Source organism: Protopterus annectens, chromosome 13.part0, assembly GCF_019279795.1.
Source record: "Protopterus annectens isolate FY-2018-M chromosome 13.part0, PAN1.0, whole genome shotgun sequence".
NCBI classification, from domain to species: domain Eukaryota; kingdom Metazoa; phylum Chordata; order Ceratodontiformes; family Protopteridae; genus Protopterus; species Protopterus annectens.
The window spans coordinates 25,117,838-25,141,782 of NC_056747.1; the positions used below are offsets into that span (position 1 = coordinate 25,117,838).

The 23,945-nt window shown below is 34.7% G+C and overlaps 1 protein-coding gene across 1 annotated transcript in view; it reads left to right on the plus strand.

Annotated features, from left to right (window-relative positions):
* Positions 1–23,945, plus strand: part of LOC122817558 (complement C1q subcomponent subunit A-like) — an 86,521-nt gene that overhangs the window by 11,170 nt on the left and 51,406 nt on the right. The window contains exon 2 of the mRNA XM_044090593.1: positions 5,233–5,395. Coding sequence (XP_043946528.1) covers positions 5,233–5,395 — 163 coding nt within the window. The remainder of the gene's footprint in view (positions 1–5,232; positions 5,396–23,945) is intronic.

Here is a 23,945-nt window from a genome sequence, read left to right on the forward strand (position 1 = left end):
AACATCTGCTGTTATGGTTAATTTCAACTTTACAACTGTACATTCCCCCCACTTGCTCCTCCATGTTGCCTCTTGCCCTCTAGCTTTGCCCACAGGAAAAAATCTTGGGGGAAATTCCTAGTACCCTGACCAAATTTCTTCTAGCCAGTATGAATATGACATTGAGGGGCCCCTGAAAAGTGACCAGTGGGCTAATAGGACTACCCAGTCAACAAGGGGTAAATAAATAAATAAATTAATTAATGAAATAGAACACACAAGCTTCTTACTCAGGGTCTGTCAACTACAAATATTCTATAAGTCATTTTAATTTGATTTAGACTGGTCTTGCACAGTAGACCAGAAAAAGAAAACAGAATTGTTTTACCCTCTGTCCCCTTCCTCAGTGAACATTTTCCTTTTCTTCATTTTACAAACAAAAGCTTTAAACCTCTTGCACTATATCCATTTCAGAAGTGCAACTGTGCCTATAACTTTGACTGAGTGACTTATCCATAGTTCAGTCCCTCTGTTTTGATTCCATCTTTCGTTAACTCATTAAAACCCCCTCCCCATAAATCAAATATTTTCTCCATTGCAGAAACACTTAAGAGTGCCCATATAAATAGCAAACAAAAGCCTCAGGGCAAAGTTGAAGATAAAGGGCTCGTCCTGGAAAATTCTTATAGCCACAAATGACTCGTGTCTTTTTTACTAGATGTGCCATCTGAATACATAAAGTAAAGAAGTGTGTATTATTTGAAAATTATGTGTTACATTAGTACAATGTATCTCTACATCTGCTTATGGTATTTGCTTTTGCAGCTCTCTGAGCCCAAGTCCTGGCTGAAAAGGGTTTTTAGATTACCAAATTACTTGATTAACAAATGCTCAAGCAAACACATAAACAGACAAATAAAAAGTGAGGTAAATCTTCATATTTGCAAAACAACTCAAAATCTATATTAACTGAATCTAGAGAATTCCAGAAACATATCAACAACTGATCATTTTAGAACTCTCACATATTAATTGCTCTTTCCTTATTTAATGGGTCAAGTTGATTGTTCTTATGTCAACACATATTCCTGTTATGTTACCATTACTCTAAATTCATTACAAAATTACTTTCTGTCCTCATCTTATCTTATCTTTATGCTTATCTCCCTTCTCCTACCACTATGTCAGTCTCATCTCAGAATATTATTCTGCCTTAATTCTTTCACAGAATTCATGGCCATGTAGCTTGATTGTGTTAGCTGCAGTAAAAAAAGATTCTAGCACTTGCAATGTTCATTCCAGGGACATTATTACAGGTCGCTACTCTTACAACCCTCTTCCTTTATTTCACATGTTGTCTGTTTCTTTTTTATGTCATTTTTCCAGACATCTGAGACTAAACGTTGCACAGCTGTATTGGACTGGAAACTCATTCTAAATATCTAATCACAATTCTAACTTTCCTCAATCCTCACTTTTGAGACAACTAGATTCTACTTAACTAAATGAACTACTTTGAAAATAAATACAATAAGTTCAAGAAAAAGCAGTGTTGTGGCTAAACGTATACAGCTTGTCAAATGTATTTACATAGAAATAGATCACGACCAAGTAAAGAATGTCCTCTTCATTTTTTCTCAGAAAAAGGTTTTACTTATTTTCCACCTACTCTTGCCTAATAAGATACCTAAACGTAACTTTTTAGATAGATCGCTAAACTGCTCCTCAGATTTGAGCAACAGAAGCATACAAGTTGAAGTCCTTCCATGATCTCTACTGGCATTTCATTCTGTACAAACGATCCTCTCGACTCTGTTTGTCAAACTCTTTGCTTCCTGTCTTTCACAATTTGCTCATTTTGCAACCATGATAAGTTATGCCATGCTCTCAGTCTTCTCATGTAGTAAAAACAGATGATCTTTCCTTTCCTAACTATATTGTCTTTGCATCCCTAGACATAACTCTTACTAATCAACAAGGCATTTTCAGTCCTTGGAAAATTACACTGGGAATGAGTTTCCTGTCTACATAAGATCCACTGATGCTCTGATCCCTTTTCCAAAAAAGATTCAGAGGCATCTCTCTGAAAAGGGTAGGTGTAGATGTTTTCCACTAACACACTTATGATTCCTTTCAGAAGATTATACTACTGAACCTTCTGTCATATTTTGCCTTCCATCTCCTTACTGCACTTTAGTTTCCTATTGCCATTCTTCTTATTATGTTTGTTCCACATTCTCTTGCCCCATATTTTATTACCTCACTGCCCATCGGACACAGTTCAGCAAGTAAACAGCACCCTGAGCAGCTATTGCTCTTACTTCCTGGCCAGGTTCGACTGTTCAACCCTCCGAAAGTTTCCTTGATTTGTGTTTGACGCATGCCATACTTGTCTACAAACCACAAGACATGCAGAACTTTCATTCCAAGGACCAGTGGTATCCTGAAATTCACAAAACAAATAGTTAGCTAACCCTAGTCAAACAGCTTCTTGTCTTTAAAGCTGTAATCCTGATATGCTTTTAGATATTAACACTAATCAAATGCCTAATCTTTCTTCTCTGGATGACATTCTTTTTAGCACAGTACCATGCCTGTGTGCACAAAACATTCAGCTGAGATCATGACATCAGCTAGAGTTATTACTTGCTGAAACCCAGCAACATTTTATTGTTGTTTGATTTCTTATGCCTGTGTAACCTTCTTGCTTCCAATATTTGTCGAGTGCTATACAGATTTTACTGTGAGCTTTTTCTAATATACTTAATATGTAGTTCATTCGGCATATTTCTATATATATATATATATATATATATATATATATCGGATCAAAGACAGAAAATTGAATTAAACATACATGTACACATATATAAAACTCCCTCCTTACACATACATGCAAATGATGCTTCCACAGAATGACTTAATTATGCAGTAAATATGGATGAGTTCCTCAGATAACTTTTCATGACACTCATTTTAAAATAATGCTACAGAAAATTGGACTGATTTGTAAGCCACTTTTATTTTCTAAGTAACATGTTTTTATTAGGGACTACATTTTTTTCAGAACTTGAAAAATGGTAAGAAAAAAGAAAAAATCCTTTCCGAAGCAGTAAAAACATTTTACAACTATTATAGAACTACTGCTGCCTTTTTTGAAGTCCTACAATATTCTCTAGGGTGTCATGTGGAAATAACAAACATTCCATGCATATGGAGGTCTTCTACCTTTCATTTCAAGCCTCAAAGCACCACAGCACCCCAGATTCTCTGTTATTGCCCTGTAAGATTCAGCCTGTTGGTCATTACTGCTTACATGTGGAATATTCAAGCATGTGTTTAATGGTTAGAAAAACAGTGGCTAGAATCTGTACTTTGGTTTGATTTTATATTTTGTTTTGTTCCATTTACTTCTGTGGTGAAAGTCAGGTCTGCATAGTTGCCAACTGAAATCAAGGTTCCAACACACCAATGACAGATAGCTTGTGCAGAAAACAATGGGTGTAAATCTGTAACCTGGTGGTTCATGTGTAATGCAGATGCAACATCTCTGAAAATCTGTCAGATCATGTCCACATCTAGCATATTATTAACCTCTTTCAAGCATTTTCCCTAGTGATGTTATAACATGATAATTGATGAGTACAACAAAAGGTATCTTGTATTGTTAGCAGAGACAGGTAGAGCAGGCCAAAGATCAGAGCAGTAGTAGTGGAGAGCACTCATATGGATGACAAGAAGAACATGAAATAACTCAGAGGGATTTAAAAGCAATCATATAAACTGAGTGCTTCAGTGATGCTACCCATGATGATAGCTGTCTCGCATGTTACTAATACCTGCTAACACTAAACCTAATCCTGCCCCTGATCTTAACCTTAGCCCTGCACTTTACATTTGAGAAACCCTTTCCATAGCACTGCCATTACACAAAACAGCTTGGGCACATACACACACACACACAAACACACACACACACACACACACACATACACACACACACACACACACACACACACACACACACACACACACACACACACGCGCACACGCACACACACACACACACACACACACACACACACACACACACACACACACACACACACACACACACACACACACACACACACACACACACACACACACATTCCAATACAGCTCCCTACTGAAATGTCAGCACTTGAAATGAAGAGTGCCAGCAAACTTAAAAAAAAATGAAAACACAGGAGACAAGTGCATCTCAGAAATCTCTCTTCTCCTTTAAACTTCTTTATGCAGGGTGAGGGCAAGACTTCTCTGCACTCCCCTCTGTGGGGAGCAAACCCCTCACAGCCCCTGAACTTCTATGTACTAAATCCAAGACAGCCATACCTCAAACAAAAGGGAATATTCTGAAAAATGACATCCTAGACTTAGTATATGTAAGTCTATTCTTTCAGGCATTCAGTCTCTGTATTTTGAGACTCACTCTAGTGGGTCCTGACATTTCAAATGGTAACACATGAGTACACACCTTTTACATTAAATCTATCCCCTTACTTAACCCTTATTCTAACCCTGACTCACCTACAATTGTACAAAAACTCCCACTCCCGAATGCTGAAACCTTCAGAATATCCGAAAATTTTGGCATTAGTTTTCCAAACCCACACTTAGCTTACCTACATTTATTCAGTGTCCACCTAACATTTCTTCTGCATCCTGATGCTTTGTCTTTGTCTGCCTTGAGGGCTATTTTAATGTTCTTAATCACACTTGCCCATCAAATAAACAAATCCCACAAGTAGCCAAGTGTTTGTAATGTGTCCTTGATCTCATTTTACATTATTAGTGGTTGTACATTAGAACAATAACACTTATCCGTCTTCCTAGTTAACTGAATAAGCTACCTGAAACTTCAGCAAGGAGTCTTTATTCCTCCCACAGGGAGGGCATCAGAGAGAGTCTTCTACATCTGCTATTTAAAATGATTTTATTTGTTCTAATCCTTTGTACTCTGTTTAATAGTAAAAATGTGGGGATCAGTTAGACCAACCATCTGTTATTCCTACGAGTGTGTGTGTGTGTGTGTGTGTGTGTGTGTGTGTGTGTGCGCGCATGTGGTTTGTGTGTGTGTTTGCATATCATGTTCATGTAATAAGACAAAAGACTCATTCCATTAAACGACACAAATGTTTTGTTCATCATTTGCATTGTACAGCACTTTAACTAAATGTGTTCACTGAACTGCTATATTCTCATATTTCCTAGATGAAATTGTATTGTAAGTTGGCCACAGTGATCCTCATAGTGAGGCTGCATTTAGCAATTTCCCAACAAAGTACATGCCCAGTGCAGTCTGGTAAAGATGGTCAGCCAGGACTTCAAGGAAGAGATGGAAGACCAGGTGAACAAGGAGACACAGGAGATCCAGGTACATTCTGCGACAGTCATATATTCATATAATGAAATGTGACAATAGTTGACTTACTTCAGCACTGGGGGAAATGTATTAAGATTAAAAGGAATATTAATTACATGATGTGTTTGTGGTTTATGCATGGCCATTTTTGTGAAGATTAGCTAGAACAGACAGCAACTCTGGTTTTAGAATATCTTTGAGCTGAGTTTAAGTAGCCAGCATAACATAATGAAGAAAGATAATGATGGCAGACAGAAGTATTATTTAACCAATTTTCCAATTTAAAATTCAGTTGTAAACTTAAAAAAAAAACTTTCATTATCAAATTCTATACATTTACTTTTGTATTGTAGGTGCCTTTTGAAAGTGTATTAGGACGACAATTGTGGATCAATGAAATTGTAAGCTTACAACACAAAATGAAGAGGAATATATCTTAGGTCTGAGGTTTTGGAATGTTGGAATGATCCCCTTATTCCAAGGCACAAAGATCTCAGAGTTAGTATCGATAAATAGCAAGGTAGGGAGTACTGCCCCAATGTCAGGCGATACAGGTGTAGCACTAAATTTAGCAATTTACTGTGTTTTTGTTGAGTCTCAGTTTTGTTTTCAGAGTATCTGCATCACACTGCTAGGCATTAAACTTCTAATAAGGTGCCTAATTTTTGGAGATTCTGTACCCATCTTGATGAGAAGATATTCCAAGCCTACAACAGAATTTTTCAGAAGAAGAGCCTTCTTACCATTCGTGCTATAATTATCATTATACAATTATACAATTAGCATTATGCTATCTTATAGCTTATTTGTATATGTTTATTCAGAGATTCATATATTCATACTAAGCTTACAGCCTTGGTGACTGCTACGAAGTATAGCCACACAACCCACGATTACGTAATTGTTAATTCCCCCTAGCAATTTACTTGTTACCACAAATCCTAGATGTGAAAATAGTTTCCCACTTGTTCATTGAGCTTGGCCTTGAAAGCTACTATGAAGTTACTTTGCTTGATATGTAAGGGGAATCTTTTCCAAAAGCAGGAGATGCTTTGATTAAGTTATCTATCATGATAGCAGGTGCTGTTTATTGTAGAAGTGCAGACAGAGAACTTTAGGGAGGGTGTTTCTTATACCACTGGTTTAGTGGAGATGAACAAAATTGAAAAGAAGACACTCTTTCATAGTGCAGAAAGGCAAATAACTCTCTTCTTAGTAATCTAAATGAAATGGAGGGGAAGGAGATTGATTTTTAATCTGTCATAGTAACTTAGATTTTACAGTCATATAATTTTCTTATCATATGACTGAAGCCTTTCAAGTTGGTCAAAATGTTTAAAGAGGTATATGCCAAACATGCACTATATTCATGATAGGAGTAATAAATGATAAGCAATGTTGAACTAAGACTTCTATGAAGCTAAAAGAGATAAGCTGTGCAAGGTGGAAGGATATTCCAACAAAGACTTACTCATGATGGGCAAACATGCAGTAGTTAGAATGCTACAACTGTGAATGATAAGAAGTTGAGCCAATCATTACTTGCAGATTGGAAGTTATTAATCTGCACATATGCCTTCACATTGTCCATCCAGCCACAGCCTTTTTTTCCCATTTTTGCAAAAGGGGTCAGGGTGTCACTTCAACAGTGGCAATCATCTAGAGCCAAGGTTTACATTGCTAGGTGACTAGCCCTGCTGCTGGAGTTCTTCTGCACATGCACCCACAATTATGGCCAATTTACAGTATCTGCATGTCTTTGGAATGTGGGAGGAAATCAGAGCACCTGGAAAAAACCCACACGAACACAAGAAGGACATGAAGATTCTGCACAGAAGGCACACCAGCCAAGATCTGAACCTTGGGAACTTCTTGCTATAAGGTGACAACATGATCCACTGTACCACTGTACCACCAAAAGCATTGTGAACTCTTTGCACCTGTTCTTCACATTGTATATCAATAAATAAATAAATCTGAAAATGTTTTATAGAAAATGTGTCTTTATTTATGAATATAGGAACCACCATTAATTCGTAATGACAATTTGGTGCAACACAGCTTTTGGAACAGGCTGTACTCAGTTTTGCTGAAAAAAATAAAAAAATGATGTTTTGAATCTTTTCTAAGGTTATGGAAAACTGTAGTTGCAATATGCAATTAGAACAGATGAGAAGGGTTGATCCCCCACAATGTTTTGCTTACTTAAGTGGTCCTATTTTCTGTTTTAAGGGTTTTTGGAATCCTCTATTTAATACTTTTGAAATGCTGGGTTGTAAAAATAGAGTCAATAAAACTGAGGTTCTTAGGTCACTTTGATCGCACTCAAATTTGGGAATAGAAAACTTTGTTAAGCACCTTAACAGGGTTTTCTTAAGGACCTCTCAGAACATAAAGTGGCCAGTGTCAGCCATCAAAGAATAGTACTGAGAAGCTAAAACAACTTTAAAAGTAGTAATACACTTCTTTATCTCTCTCTCTCTCTCTCTGTCTCTCACACACACACACACACACACACACACACACACACACACACACACACACACACACGCACACACACACAGAAACATATGTAACAAAATGTGTGGCAGAGTTAAATATATGCAACTGTTAGAGATGTTTGAACATCAGGGGGACATAACTTCTGGCCTCTGTCCATGTGATAGCGATAAGTGTTTCTGAGCTTTCAAAGCTGTTCTTTAACAAGTAATATATCAGGGCTGATAAACTCCATGTGCTACAAAGAATTAAGATCCAGTTTGTCTCATAACTCATTTGTTATTTGTTCTCAATATGGAGTTCAAGACTCTCCTCATGAACTTCTTGGCATACATGTCTTAAACACATAACAGGTTGGTTATGATACGAGACCAGGTCATACATCCCTAATATAATGAATATTATAATATTTAAGTATGCACACAAACTATATGACATGATGGGCTGTTTGTTAAGCTCCCCATTTTCATTCTTTGAATAAGATCTGCCCTGCAGGCAAACCCATCTAAAAGGATAATGCATATAAAAATATATTAGAAGCATTGACTCAGAAAGAGCAAGACAGCTCAGGTCTTACTATTACACATTAATATTATAAGTATTACTAATAAAATCCAAGATCTACATGAAGCTCTCTCTCTGTACTCACTAGACATCATTATAATAACCAAAACCTGGCTAAAATCAGAACCTACCAGTAATGGAATTCTCGCTCCTGGATATAACATTCTTAGGACAGACAGAAAGGGTAAAAGAGGAGGGGGTATATCCATTCTATTTAAAAACAACCTTACTATACAATCCATTAATCATAATGCCCCCAACTTTGACAATGCTGAAATGATTTATACAAAACTAAAGTTAAACTCTAAAAAAAATATAAATATAAAGGAACCTATACACTACCCGGAAACAACCTTTCACTATGGAAGAATATATTACACTGGACCTCAAAAACCCTGCCCCTGAAAACACTAATCATTGGTGATTTTAATATAGGCTAGTTAATCTGTAACTCTCAAAATTACGCTAATCACATTAACCTACATGGCTTCACCCAAATTATTCAAAAGCTTAGCAGTACTTAATGAATAGAGTGGCTGGCCAGCTATGTTGTTTACTTTGATAACTGTTAACAGAGCTTTGTTACTAAGCAATGGATTTCTCTGTAGTTGAGGTCTGCAGCAAATTTGACTATTTTATTGTAGCAGCTTTCAAATTCTGTGAGGTCACCCTTTTTTAGGTTAGTAAAAATGGATAACCCATACAGTAGAGTGGAGATTAGCTGGGTGGTTGCAAGAGTAGCTTTATTACTACCTGTTAGTTACTGTTTGTGTCGATAAAGACTACCAAGTTTTTATGAACTTTTTTGATGATATGGGCTATATGCAGGTCAAATTTGAGTGAACAGTGAATAGTGACACCTAAGAGTTTATTATGAGGTACTGGAGAAATGATAGTGAGATTAGCAGATGATATAGAGAAAGGAGGGTGAGGGTCTGGTAGTTTTCCTGGGAAGAAGAGCATACATTTTGTCTTGTTTGGATTTAGGATGAGTTGTGATTCAGATAACCATTTTTCCACTTCAGAGAAAGCTTCCTGGGTAAATAATTTATTTGTTGCAGAAATATTGCAACGCATATTAAGGTAGAGTCATCTGCATATTGGACAAGGGATGCTTGTCCTGTGGTGATATATAGTTTATTAGTGAAGAGAATGAATGGAATTGGTTCAAGGATGGATCCCTGTGGGACACCCAGGTTCACAGGAACTATAAGAGATATATTGTTTTGCCATAGTACTGCTTGTTTCCATCCTGTTTGATAAGCTTTGAACCAGCTGACAGTGGAGCAACCAAGGTTAAATTCTGTTAGGGTATTTAGAAGTTTGTAGTGAGAGACAGTGTCAAATGACTTTGACTGGTCAAGGAAAGTAGAGGAGACTATAAGACCACTATTCCTATAAAGGTTGATTGTGCCAGCGAAGAATAGAAGGGTGGTAGATGTGCTGTGGTAGGGGTGAAAGCCATGCTGGGATTTGGAAAGGAGATTATTGTTGAGAAGATGAGAAATAATTTGAGTATGAATGCATTTTTTGAGGATTTTAGAGAGAGGGGACAGGATGGTGATGAGTCTAAAACTGGAAAGTTCTGTTGAGCTTCCCCCTTTGTGTAAAGGAATGATGTGGGATATCTTCCAGATTGATGAGATTTGCTGTTCAGTTTTAGATCTATTTATTAGAATACAAACAGAGTATGCATTGGCTTCTGCTGCTGTTTTTAGGAATTCTTTGGGAAGTTTATCAGCTGCAAGAGTGGAGGGTTTAAGTTTTAGTATGTGTTTTTTATAACATTAATGGGAACTGGATGAAAAGAGAAGGTGTTGTTGCTAGAGGTTGGTTTAATAGTATCTAGGGGACTGTTGGCAGAATCATTTGTGAGAGCTGATATAGATTCAGTAAAGTACTTGTTGAATAGGGTTTCCATAGAGCATGACTGTCAGGGGTTGTAGAAGATGGGGTACTGTTATTGCCAAGGTGGAGGATTTTATTGATAGTGTCCCAGAATTTTGGGTGGTAGTTTTGGTGTTGGATTTGTCTGCTATTGTAGAAGTTTATTTTGTCTAGTTTAATTTTTTTCTTGGCTAAGTTTCTAAGTTGTTGGTATGCTTGTTTTCTTTTCTGGGATTTATCTTTTTGGCGAGTGAGCCATGCTTTATCTCATTATTTAAGAAGAAATTTAGTATATTTGGACAGCCAAGCTGCATAGTTTGAATTAGTCCTGATAGTTCTGGTTGGTACTAATTCATCAAGAATGTTTAAGAAAGTTGAAATATTCTTTGATTTATGGAGAGAGAGATGTTTTAGTGGTTTCCAGTCACAAGAGTTTAGTGTGGATATGAAGGTTTGGGGACAGAAGTTCCTTTTACATCTAATAATGAGGTATCTAATATGTTTTTCTGGATGAGTTTTTCTTCTAAAAAGAAAGGTAATGAGATTGTCACTTAGGCTGTTTGAGGGACAGCCTAACTTTTGTGAGGGACTGGGATTATTGGTGGGTATCCAACCGAGAATGGATTTTCTTTTTGTGTGTTTATCTATCCTTGTGAGTGAATGGATAATTTGTGTGAAGTTGTGAAAGTTGATATGGATAGTTGCGGATCTACTGCTATATGAAGCCCGGTCGATAATGGGGTCCCCCATGATGATAGTTTCTTGTGGTAGGGCTGTGGAAGCCCCATAGAGAATGTGCTCTAGTACAGATATGTTATCTCCAGGGCGTATGTAAATGCCAAGTAAGTTAAGATATTTCTGTGCATTGATCTTCTATTTACCATTTATAATTTCAGCTTTGCTAAAGTCAGGTCTGGTAATATGAGTGTGATCAAGATTAAGATGTTTTTTGTAGATAATTGCTATGCTTCATCAGTTTTTGATTTTTCTGTATACCCTATGTATATTATAGCCTGGAGGTAGTAGTTTGTCTCTCTTAATCTCAGTTTTAAGCCAGATTTCAATAAGTAGGACTATATTGGGTGAGTAGTGGGCTAGAGTAGCATGGAGTTCATGGGATTTGTTTAAGATACTTCTAATATTTAGGTTTAAGAAAAATAGATCTGATTTGTGATGGGGTAAGTTGAAAATACTTTGTTGGTTTAGATTTGAGTGAGGGTGGATTGGGATTATAGTAGGGCCAGGGTTAGGGTGCATATCTCTGCTCAATGTTACATTTCATTTTTTTGCTATATCAGCTATTGATTTAAGAACTCTGTGTATAAGGTTATTATACTTTAAAGTAATAGTTGTGTGTTTAGGATGAGACACTATTGTATGGTAATGGTGTACTATGTTTGAGGCATTTGTCAATGAAGGGGAGATAATAAAATGGTTAGATATTTGGAGAGGGTAGGTCATGGTGGTCTTAAAATGGTCAGAGTGACACAGGATTTCCTGCTGATAGGAGGCAAGGCTAGCTATGAGGGATAGGAGAAGGCTAGATACAGTAAGATATGTTGGCATGTTTGGCAATTAGGACTATGTAAGTATTGGTAGGGAGAGATGGGGAGTACTGTGAGATAGGATGTGTGGGTGGGGTTAGTTAATTGGGTGGATAAGCGGTTATGCTGTAAAGGGATGGGAAACTAGGTTGGTTATTCAGTGTGATTGGTGGAGGTGAATGAGAGGTTTGGCTAATTAAGTATAAATGTAGTTTTTATGGGGGTGGGTGAAAATGGGGGTAGGGTATGGGAAGTGGAATGAACCCAAATGTAGTGATGAGTGGGTTAGACCTGAGCCTGAGATTTGGAGGTAATGTGCAAAAAAGAAACAATCTGTTTTTAAGATGGTAAAGAGAGCAAAGGTAATATCTTGAACACCTATGCTCCACCCAGAACTATAAGATTAAAAGCCAACTATGCCCCATAGCTAAGCAAAGAAACCAGAACTCTACTAAAATCAAGAGATAAAGCCTGCGCACGATCCCAAAAAACTACAAATGAAGCTTCCAAACAGACACACTGTGAGCTTAGAACTAATACAAAAAGACTAGTCAAACAAGACAAACAAGACAAGATTAAGTACTATCATAATATCCAGACTAAACACCACAACACCCCACAAAAGTTTTGTCAACTATTAATAACATTCTTTTACCAGGTAGCATTAGCATCCTCCAACTATTACCAACAATGCTGAAAACATAGTCACCCAGTTCAATAAATACTTTACAGAAACAATTTAGCTCTTTCTAGTAACTGTAGCCCCACTCCTCCCACTCTGTCTCCTGTCCTTCCTACAATAAACAATAACTGGAGTACCACTCCTACTCCTGCCCTTCCTACATTAAATAATAACAACGCCTTTTCCTTACAACCTGTCTCAACAGACTAGATAAAAAAACTGCTCAAAAACTAAAACCTGCTACCCTAGCAGCTGAAAAACTACCTGTAAACTATCTTAGAGTTGCTGCTGATGTAATTGCTTACCCTGTATCCATCCTTATTAAAAGATCATTGGAAAAAGTCCCATATTATTCCATTACATAAAGGAGGTAAATCAACAGAACTGACCCATTACTGGCCAATTGATATACTTTCATATCTGTCTAAAGTTCTCGAGAGATGTATGCATATGCAAATCATGAACCATCTCCTAACTAACAAACTACTATCATGCACTCAACATGGATTATCTCCTTTCCACAGCACTACCTTTGCTCTTATGACCTTCACTAATACTGTCAATCTTCATAGGAGCAATGTCAAATTCATATCCTCTATATTTATCAACCTTTCAAAAGCCTTTGATATGGTCTCACTTAGCAAACTGATCAATGTACTAACTGACATGAATCTAAGTCAAGCTACTCTTGCATGATTCCAAGACTATCTATCCAACTGACAGCAAGCTGTTCCATGGCAACAAATCCTCTCTCCTCTTTTACTTGTTACCATAGGAGTTCCTCAAGGATCCATTTTGGGTCCCCTACTTTTCTCACTATTTACTAACAAACTCCACACCTCGACATTGCATGCTTTTATCATCCAGTATCCAGATTATTCCACACTATGTGCCACATCATTGCTATAACAACTACAGCTAATAACACAAGATTCTTTTAACAAATGTGGAAGCATGGATAACTAATTTTCAACTAATTCTAAATCCCAATAAAACTAAACTCAGGATTTTCCAACACCAAGACACATTATACCCCTCCCCTCTTTCAATATTCTGTCCTCAAATAACACCAGCATCTCACTGTAACCCATATTAAGCTATTGGGAGTAGTCATCAATAGTAACTTGAGATTTGTATTCATACTGCACAAACTATAAAGAAAGTGCACAAAAAGCTGGGCACTCTATACAGAAGCAAACAATATCTTACTAATAACACAAAAACAGCTATTGCTCAAACACACCTTATCTCAACTCTCCTCTATGTCTCACCAATTCTCACCAACCTAAAGAAATCAGATTTAGCAAAAGAGTCATGTTATAACAAAATTGCCAGGTTTGCCACAGATGCACCTTTTAGGTCACACTACTACATAGCACTCAAGCAACTTAACTGGTTAGAACTACACCAACTTCTACTCTATAACCAACTCACTATGGCCCATAAAATTCTAAACCACCTAGGGAAGACCCCTTCCCTCCAGAACCTCCACTTCCTTACTCAAGTAACCTTATCCTACACCCAAGAAGCACATCTCTAGTGAAAGTAATTAAAGCCAACAATGCTGCAGGTGACGACTTTTCTCAAACTATATAACCAAAATCTGGAACACATTCCCTTCAGACATAAGGACTACTACTAACCTATTCCACTTAAAAAATACTTAAAACCTATCTATCTAAATCATGGCTGCTCATGCAGTACTCCTGGGTAGACTACAATTTTTACTCAGCATTCACACAATTGTTGCTATGGTACCAGTATTGAAAATAAGCTCCCTTAATCATGTGTATATTGATGCCATCTATTGATTTTTAATGCAGAAATATGTTAACTATTACTTTACACTGCAAACAGACTTTCTATTCTGAAAGTATTCACTTTTATGGAATATATGAGCTGCCTATGTATGTTGATTGTATATATGAGATCTCTTATTCTGTTATAATTGTGTAACTGTGTGCTTTTTGCTATTACTTGTATATGTGAATATGGACATTCTTTGCTTTATATGGAGCTTTTCTCCCTGGGCCTCCACTGGAAAAGGACTTGTATCCAGTTGGACTTTCAAGGTAAACAAATGTAAAATAAAATAAATTAATAAACGGATAAATAAGTAAATAAATAAATGGATTAATAAATAATAAATACTTGTAGGTTAACCATTTGCTTTTAGCATTTAAAATAAGCTACTGAATCTCAAGCATTTAGTTGTCAACAAAACAGTAAATGCAGGTTTGTCTTAACATAATATGTACGCTATTTCCTTAGTTAATTAAAACTTCACATGTTTAAAGTAGTGATAATTACCTCTACTAGAACAGAAGTTATTCTACACCTGAGGTCTTAGGTATTTATTAAGGAATTCTGTATCACTCTAAAGTGAGTACTATAGCAGTAATGTGACAGTTAGCTGCATACTATCAGAAAACAATACAAAATTTCAGAAGTCTAATGAATTAGTAATACAAATAGCTTGTGTAAAATAAAATAGCTGGTAGTAAATGGTAAATGCTTGCAGTGTCTTTACTTTGCAGGTCAGTATTTGCCAGGGGAAAAAAAACTGTGGCATCCAATAAATAACAACTCAGAATTTTGTGCTTGATTTTATTTATTTATTTATTTATTTTGGTGGAAGGAAACAAGTCTTGTACCCTATTCACAGAATGTAGGCCATTAACAGCTCAGTACGATAGCCCTCTCTACTGGTTAATGGTATGCGCATGTAGATGAAAAGACACTTTAATGGTAGAATAGAGCACTAGAACAGAAGAAGAATTAGCAGAAGACAAATGTAGCAAAGTTAACTGTTTCAGGCTTTGTGAGTAAAGCAGTATGCTGCTAGGGTAGAACATGTAGGTATCATGCAAGTTTGTTATATTTTATTTATTCATTTATGTTTGCTAACTGGGACATGGGGCTGGTCTTTACAGAACTCATTTCACAGCGAAAAAAATCCAGAATTCCACTAAGTTTGCAAATTTTTTTTTTTTAAGATATCAGAAAGTTTGGCACATTTTGATGTGGGCATAACTAAACCTTTTTCCACAGATTTAGAAATTGAGGGATAGATTAAGTAAATGATAAATGTGAGGAGATAATGGATAAGGCACTAGCCTCCTAAGCCAGGGATTGTGATATTGATTCCATTTGCCTGGTATAATCTTGATACAAGTCAAGCCTTTTAGGACTGGAGGTTGGCATAATAGATAAGATGTTTCCTCACAGATATAAAGTATGGGGCTTGAGTCTCACTTTTGGTCACTGTTTATTAGCTAAGCATGTAATGGTATGCAGACTGATTGCCTAGTATTTACCTATGAACATAAATGTTTCTCATTTAAACTACAAACTACAAGATTATGGATTGCATCTTATGCAGGTAGAGCTGAACTATATGTATACAACCGTCTCTGCTGCAGAAAGCATATTCCAAGCAAAAACAACAGCAATGGGAATGGATGAGTTTGCTTGCAAAGAAAAGTAGTACGCTTTACTAACAAAGGGAAAAACAGTGAGATATGGACAAAGCTACAGTGAATAATGCAAAACACACAAACAAGAATGGTTGGCTAAGGGAGTGCATGGTATAAATACAAGCAGGTAGGTATGAGAAATAAACCTGATGAAAATTCATGGAAAAATACAGAAGGAAAATGAATGAAGGACTGTTATACATGCAGTCACGTTATTAGGACTTCATATGCAGTGCTATGGTAAGTTAGTGCTAAAGGTTAGAAATGTAAGTCTTACAGTCAGATACAAATTCATTTCCAAGAAGAAATATGAATTTGCAACCTACGCGCAGGTAATATGAGTAACAGCAAAATGTGAAATGCGGGTAATGAAGATGGAATTGGCAAGAACTGGAAAAAGTGGTGCGGACAAGCACTGAGTATGTTCAAATACAACAGAATAATAAAATCCACGTACTCTATAACTCCAGCAAATGCCTCCGGATCCACCAATAAGTGCTACACTACCAAGTATAGTTCGAATTTATTGGGACATAAGGACGAACTGACAGTGACAACAATGTAAAACCAATGACATAAAGAAACAAGTTAAGCACTTTCAACCATTGCAACTGGTCTTCTTCAGAACTAAGATGCCATACTCTACAAACAGTTTAAATAACTTACTTGGCGCCAAAAAATCACAGCTTCTTAAAGCTACATGTACCATTGTTTCATAGCGCTGCATACATTGCGATCTATTCACATATTAAACAAGTTAAAAGACACATTAAAATTAAATTATATAAAATGTGATAATTTGTTGTGATTTAACTTAGCTCCTTTACACAGAATTAATGAGAACTGGTATTAATATATAGTGTTAATGACTTTAAATGAGTATAAATTCGTCACATTTATAATCATAAAGCCTTATATATGTTTTATTGTTTTTTTGTTATTTTGTATAGTAAGCAGAAATTCCTTCTGTGATTGCTGAATACAATAAATTGATAAATAAATAAATGAATTAATAAATATATATATATATATATATATATATATATATATATATATATATATATATATATAAAAATATAAATTAATATTTCCATCCTAACAAAGTACTATAATTACCCATTAAAATCCTATCAAAGCTACAAATATTATAAAATATGTCCAAATATATAACAAATGTAAGAAGATGAGGAAATGTAACAATAATGACATCTAATCAGATGTATTAATAATATACCATCAAGATGCCATGAAAAATATCTTAAAGATATATATCTTAAAAATGTCTTAGAAATATCTTAAAAATATGTAAAAGCTAAAAATATTAATAATTCATTTATATGTGCTATCTAATAACCTTGTGTAAAATATTTTAAATTACATTAATAACAATGGTTTGACTGAAATAAAATCATTTAATCCTGGTGGAGTGGTGGCATCTAAAAATATTTGCCACCATACTTCTTTATAACTTAATAAGCTTTTAAAGTCTCCACCTCTAGGGTCAGTTTCTATGATATCAAGAATACTAAATCTAAATTGATGTTCACCACCTTTAATTTCAACATGTCTGTATAGGGCGTTGGTTTTGTCTTTGGTTTTGATACTATAAATATGATCATATATTCACTTTTTAAGACATCACTCTGTCTTTCCTACATAAAAACTTGGACATTTATCACATTTTGCCAAATATATCACCATTCTTGTATTACAGTTACCATATTTAAATCTTATAAAATATTTGTGCCCATTCTGTAACCTTATTTTACTTTCTTGCGACATATATTTACATTGATTACAAAAACCACATTTTCTACTTCTATTATTACTACTTTTATAATCTTTCTTCGATTCATTGTATCTTTGTTCAACCAAAGACTTCATATTCTTTCCCATTTTGTATATAAATTTGGGTTTAGTACCCAAAATTTTAACTAGACTTATGTCACTAGTTATAACATACCAACATTTATACATCATCCTTTTAATGTTATCCACACCTAAATTATACTGTAATATACAGGCTCTTTGGAAAGAAGGTGGTGTGCTATTAATATTTCAATTTTTAACCCTGATATCATCTGTACTTTTAAGAAGTATACTGCCAGCTCCTAATAATGATTTATATTTTGTATTCCACTGTTGTGTGACATAATCAACTATTTCATCCATCATTTTGATAGGATAACCTCTTTGCTTGAATAAATTTTTAATGAAATCCAGTTTATTTTTCATATTCTCATAATTAGATACCATCCGCGCAGCATGAATGCATTGACCCTTAAATACATTATATTTTACTTTGGGAGGGTGACAACTAGTATATGCTAAATAATTGTTAGAAAACTTACTTTTTCTATATATTTTTGGTTGTACTTTTCCCTCTTGTTGAAAAATATAGGTGTCTAAATAGGGTAAACATATATTGCTGTGCGAATAAGTGAATTTCAAATATTCACTACTTATATTAAGAAACTTAATAAACTGTTGTAAAGTGTCATAATCTGCTTCCCACAATATATAAATGTCATCTAAAAATCTTGAATAGTATTTTACATACTGAAAAAACTTACTAGGGAATAATTGCGTATCCTCCCAATTAAGCATAACCAGGTTGGCATATATAGGGGCGCAAGCTGCCCCCATAGCTACCACCTTGGTTTGCTTAAAATATTCTCCTTCAAAATAAATGAAGTTGTTGTCCAAGACTATAGACATCATTTCAACCAATAAACAAATTTCATCCCATTCAAAATTACTATATCTAATAATACTGTTGTTGAAGGCCTCTAATCCTTCCTGTTTTGGGATGCAGGAAAACAAGTCGATGACATCAATAGTTACAAACATGATACTATTATTTAAATTACCAGTGGGATAATTGCTTAAAAAAACCCATGAGTCTTTGACCATATGATTAATGACCATATACAAAAATTTTAACTTAGTATCTATATATTTACCTAGAGGAAATGTTTTGGAATTGCTTCCTGATACAATCGGTCTAAAGGGGGGTCAATGGTATTGTTATGAACTTTGGGTATCCCTATTAATGTAGCTACCTTAGGAAATTTCACTTTAATATAATCATAAATATCTTGTGTAATTCTTCCATCAATTAAGTACTCCTCTAAATAAGAGTCTATTCGCTGGTAAGCTATATGTAACTCATTCATTGATATTATTCATAATTTCCTGAAAAGTATAAAATATCATAGATTTTTTTAATATATTGTATACTGTCATAAAGTATTATACCTCCCTCTTTATCTGGTTTCATTACTCTAATATTGTAGTAATTTTTTATTTCATTAAGTAAACTCTTTTCATCATATGATAAATTACTACTATTGGTAATCCGTTTTAAATTGTCACTTTCTTGATAAATTTCTCTTATGATTATTTTTTCAAACATATCTATTGTAGGATGATTAGGTGGTATAAAGGTGCTGGCTTTCTTTAACTGTTTAGTGGGTTTATAAGTGCTAAAAGTATTAGCAATTTTTAATGAATCATTAAAAAATGTTGCCAAATTTATCTTCCTTATATATTTTTTAAAATCTATTATTAATTCTGTCATAGTCAACAGTGGAATACAAAATATAAATCATTATTAGGAGCTGGCAGTATACTTCTTAAAAGTACAGATGATATCAGGGTTAAAAATGGAAATATTAATAGCACACCACCTTCTTTCCAAAGAGCCTGTATATTACAATATAATTTAGGCGTGGATAACATTAAAAGGATGATGTATAAATGTTGGTATGTTATAACTAGTGACATTAGTCTAGTTAAAATTTTGGGTACTAAACCCAAATTTATATACAAAATGGGAAAGAATATGAAGTCGGTTGAACAAAGATACAATGAATCGAAGAAAGATTATAAAAGTAGTAATAATAGAAGTAGAAAATGTGGTTTTTGTAATCAATGTAAATATATGTCGCAAGAAAGTAAAATAAGGTTACAGAATGGGCACAAATCTTTTATAAGATTTAAATATGGTAACTGTAATACAAGAATGGTGATATATTTGGCAAAATGTGATAAATGTCCAAGTTTTTATGTAGGAAAGATGGAGAGATGTCTTAAAAAGCGAATATATGATCATATTTATAGTATCAAAACCAAAGACAAAACCAACGCCCTATACAGACATGTTGAAATTAAAGGTGGTGAACATCAATTTAGATTTAGTATTCTTGATATCATAGAAACTGACCCTAGAGGTGGAGACTTTAAAAGCTTATTAAGTTATAAAGAAGTATGGTGGCAAATATTTTTAGATGCCACCACTCCACCAGGATTAAATGATTTTATTTCAGTCAAACCATTGTTATTAATGTAATTTTAAATATTTTACACAAGGTTATTAGATAGCACATACATATGAATTATTAATATTTTTAACGTTTACATATTTTTAAGATATTTCTAAGACATTTTTAAGATATATATATTTAAGAAAATGTTCATGGTATCTTGATGGTATATTATTAATACATCTGATTAGATGTCATTATTGTTACATTTCCTCATCTTCTTACATTTGTTATATATTTGGACATATTTTATAATATTTGTACGTTTGATAGGATTTTAATGGGTAATTATAGTACTTAGGATGGAAATATTAATTTATATTTATATATATATATAATTTATATATATATATATATATATATATATATTTATATATATTTATTAATTCGTTTATTTATTTATCAATTTATTGTATTCAGCAATCACAGAAGGAATTTCTGCTTACTATACAAAACAACAAAAAAACAATAAAACATATATAAGGCTTTATGATTATAAACGTGACAAATTTTTACGCATTTAAAGTCATTAACACTATATATTAATACCAGTTCTCATTAATTCTGTGTAAAGGAGCTAAGTTAAATCACAACAAATTATCACATTTTATATAATTTAATTTTAATGTGTCTTTTAATTTGTTTAATATGTGAATAGATCGCAATGTATGCAGCGCTATGAAATAAGCGTACATGTAGCTTTAAGAAGCTGTGATTTTTTGGTGCCAAGTAAGTTATTTAAACTGTTTGTAGAGTATGGCGTCTTAGTTCTGAAGAAGACCAGTTGTAATGGTTGAAAGCACTTAACTTGTTTCTTTATGTTATTGGTTTTACATTGTTGTCGCTGTCAGTTCGTCGTTATGTCCCAATAAATTGAAACTATACTTGGTATTTTGGCACTTATTGGTGGATCCGGAGGCATTTGCTATGTTCAAATACAAGATATATTACTGAAGAATCAAATATTCCTTTTATCAAATAATGGAGGCTGAGGGAAGCATGAATGGTGAGTAGGCAACAGTGAACCATACCTGTGTCAGATACAGTTGACTGCCTGGTATACAAGTGTTTCTGCTGCATGGAGCATTGGCAGTGTGAATAAATGTATTGGCTTGTAAACAGTCCAGTGTCTTACAACAGAGAAGGGAGATGCAGTGAAAAATGCAAAGTGATAACCTGCAACTCATAGAACAGAAACAAGAAGGGCTGTCTAAGAGAGTGTAGAGTAGAAATTCAGGTAGGTAGGATTATAAAATAGACCATCTGAAAGTCATAAGGAATACTGCACAGGAAAAGAAATCAAAGTCTGTTAGGCATGTACAATGCAATGAATTCTGTGTTGTACAACTGTAGGAAGGTGCCATTAGTTTAGAATGTAAATCTTACACACAACTGTATAACTATGCAAAATCAGTTTTTAATAAGAAATATGCATTTATAAGCTGTATGCAGGAACTATTATGGGGTCTGCAAACATGATTATTCAAACCCAAAGCATTTTAAACCTTAGGAGGGTAGCAGTTACACTTCCAAAATCAGAAAAGGGACAAAGATATGAAAAGGCAATGCTAGCATTCTTGTAATCCTTAAAGTTTACCTGTCATGACAAGATTTGTGCAGTCTTGTTTGGCAATGTCTAGACCATCTGTCAACTGGTCACCAACAAACAGAAGGCCTTCCTAGTATGAGCAAAAGCAAAATAAGTAAAGCATGAGTATTGAGGTATATTGTACAAAGCACACTGAGAAAGTATAACAGCAGCCACTTTAGGTGTAAGGTAAAACGCACCATACCCAGTCATGAGGGAGACACTGGAGCAGTCCCACTCGTGATGCAACTAGTGCAAGATAACAGAGATGGTGGAATAAACTAATGTAGGGTAACAGTACATGGCACTATTTTGTAACATGTATGTGTCATTACCAGTTAACACAAGGCTGTGAATTACTGTAAAGAACAATTGTGACAGGATCATTGGAAACTACCACTAATCACACCCTTACCTCTTAACCTCTTAGCACAAGAAATCTGAACAAAGGCAAAAATAATGAGGTGACAGAGCCCCCAAAATGGGGACAGATTTTAAATACCGCTCCTATAAAGTTGCAGTAATAACAGGTTTTGTGTTAGTATGCATTTTCTGAAGGATATTAAGTCTGAAACTTACTTCTTTAACACCTTGAATGAATTATTACTTAAAACATATGCAAACATGCATTTATAGAAAAGAAAACAAACCATATTAACATGTTCACAGTTGCAGACATGATAGACTACATGTATTCTTTTATATAACTATCATCAATCCAACATTACATATATTTCTCATTTCCTGCCTTCCCTTAAACTTTACTGTTCCTCTAAAACATTATTCTGCATGTATTGTTCACACAATTTTCATTTTTTCAGTGTAATTCTCTCCTATACTTTTCTAAAGATCCCACTTCCAGTTTTTTTACCTGTATTATAATGTTCAGTACTTCAAATATAGTTGGTTTAGACTTTGATTTCCATTTTCTAGTAATTGTTTTTTTTTTTTTTTTTGTTTGTTTTTTTTGGCAACCACCAGAATTAAACTTAACAAAGCCTTACTGAGTCTGGCAGTTCAGATCCTGTATTCCACCCATATGCTCACCTAATATATTTTGAGTACTCTAAAGGTTTTTTTAAAGTCTGCCAACCCATTACACTCTCAGGACAGATGTTCCCAGTTACTTCTTTCTTCCCCAATATACTTCCATCATTTGGCATCTACCTGAGGAAAAATTCTTTGGAGTCTGCTTGGAGTATAAAAATACCTATGCAAACACTTTCAAGCAAAAATCCTAATAATCTAGACTTTGTTTGTTACATATTTAGGAGCCATACAGACTCCCTCCTATACTTTATCCAGTCTCTCTTCCCAATCTTTTCTAACCTCCTCTGATTGGTTCCTATAGTTATCGTTCAGTATTTTATATGCTGTACATTATCTACATATCCCATTTTTAACAGCAGCTTCCATTCTAGAATCAACTGAAAACTCAACCAGAGCAAGTCTTTCAATTAGAATTCCCCTCTCCATTTCTCTTTGCCTGTACTCCGATATTAATCCTTGATAGAGAATGCAATCTTTAGCCTGTAGTCCAAATGTATTATTGGCCTCTTTCCATTCTATTATCCTTCCAGCTCTAGTTTTTTTGCTCCCAAAACTTTGGCTCCTTCACCAGTTTTTTCCATTAAATTCTATCCACCTTTTGCCTATGCTCTGTTCTCCTGACTACAGTTATTCCTATCAGCAAAACCTCCTGTCACAAGTCTCTTCTTATCTTAATTCTTAGAATACTTTCTGCTACGTTTTAAATATAATATAATATTCTACATGGCTGTTAATGTTGTCATTCTCCTTAAGGAACTGCATCCAAAATCCAACTCTCCCTTTATTTCTTCAATTCTCCCCCCACTTCCATTTTGAATTGCAGTTTTCTGTTTGTGTTATGTATATGAACTTTAACTGTGTAGTTCTAAAATATCCCTTCAAATCAGGTAATCCTAGATCACCTTCTTCTGTTGGTAGAATGAACGCATCCCACTTGACCCCTGGTT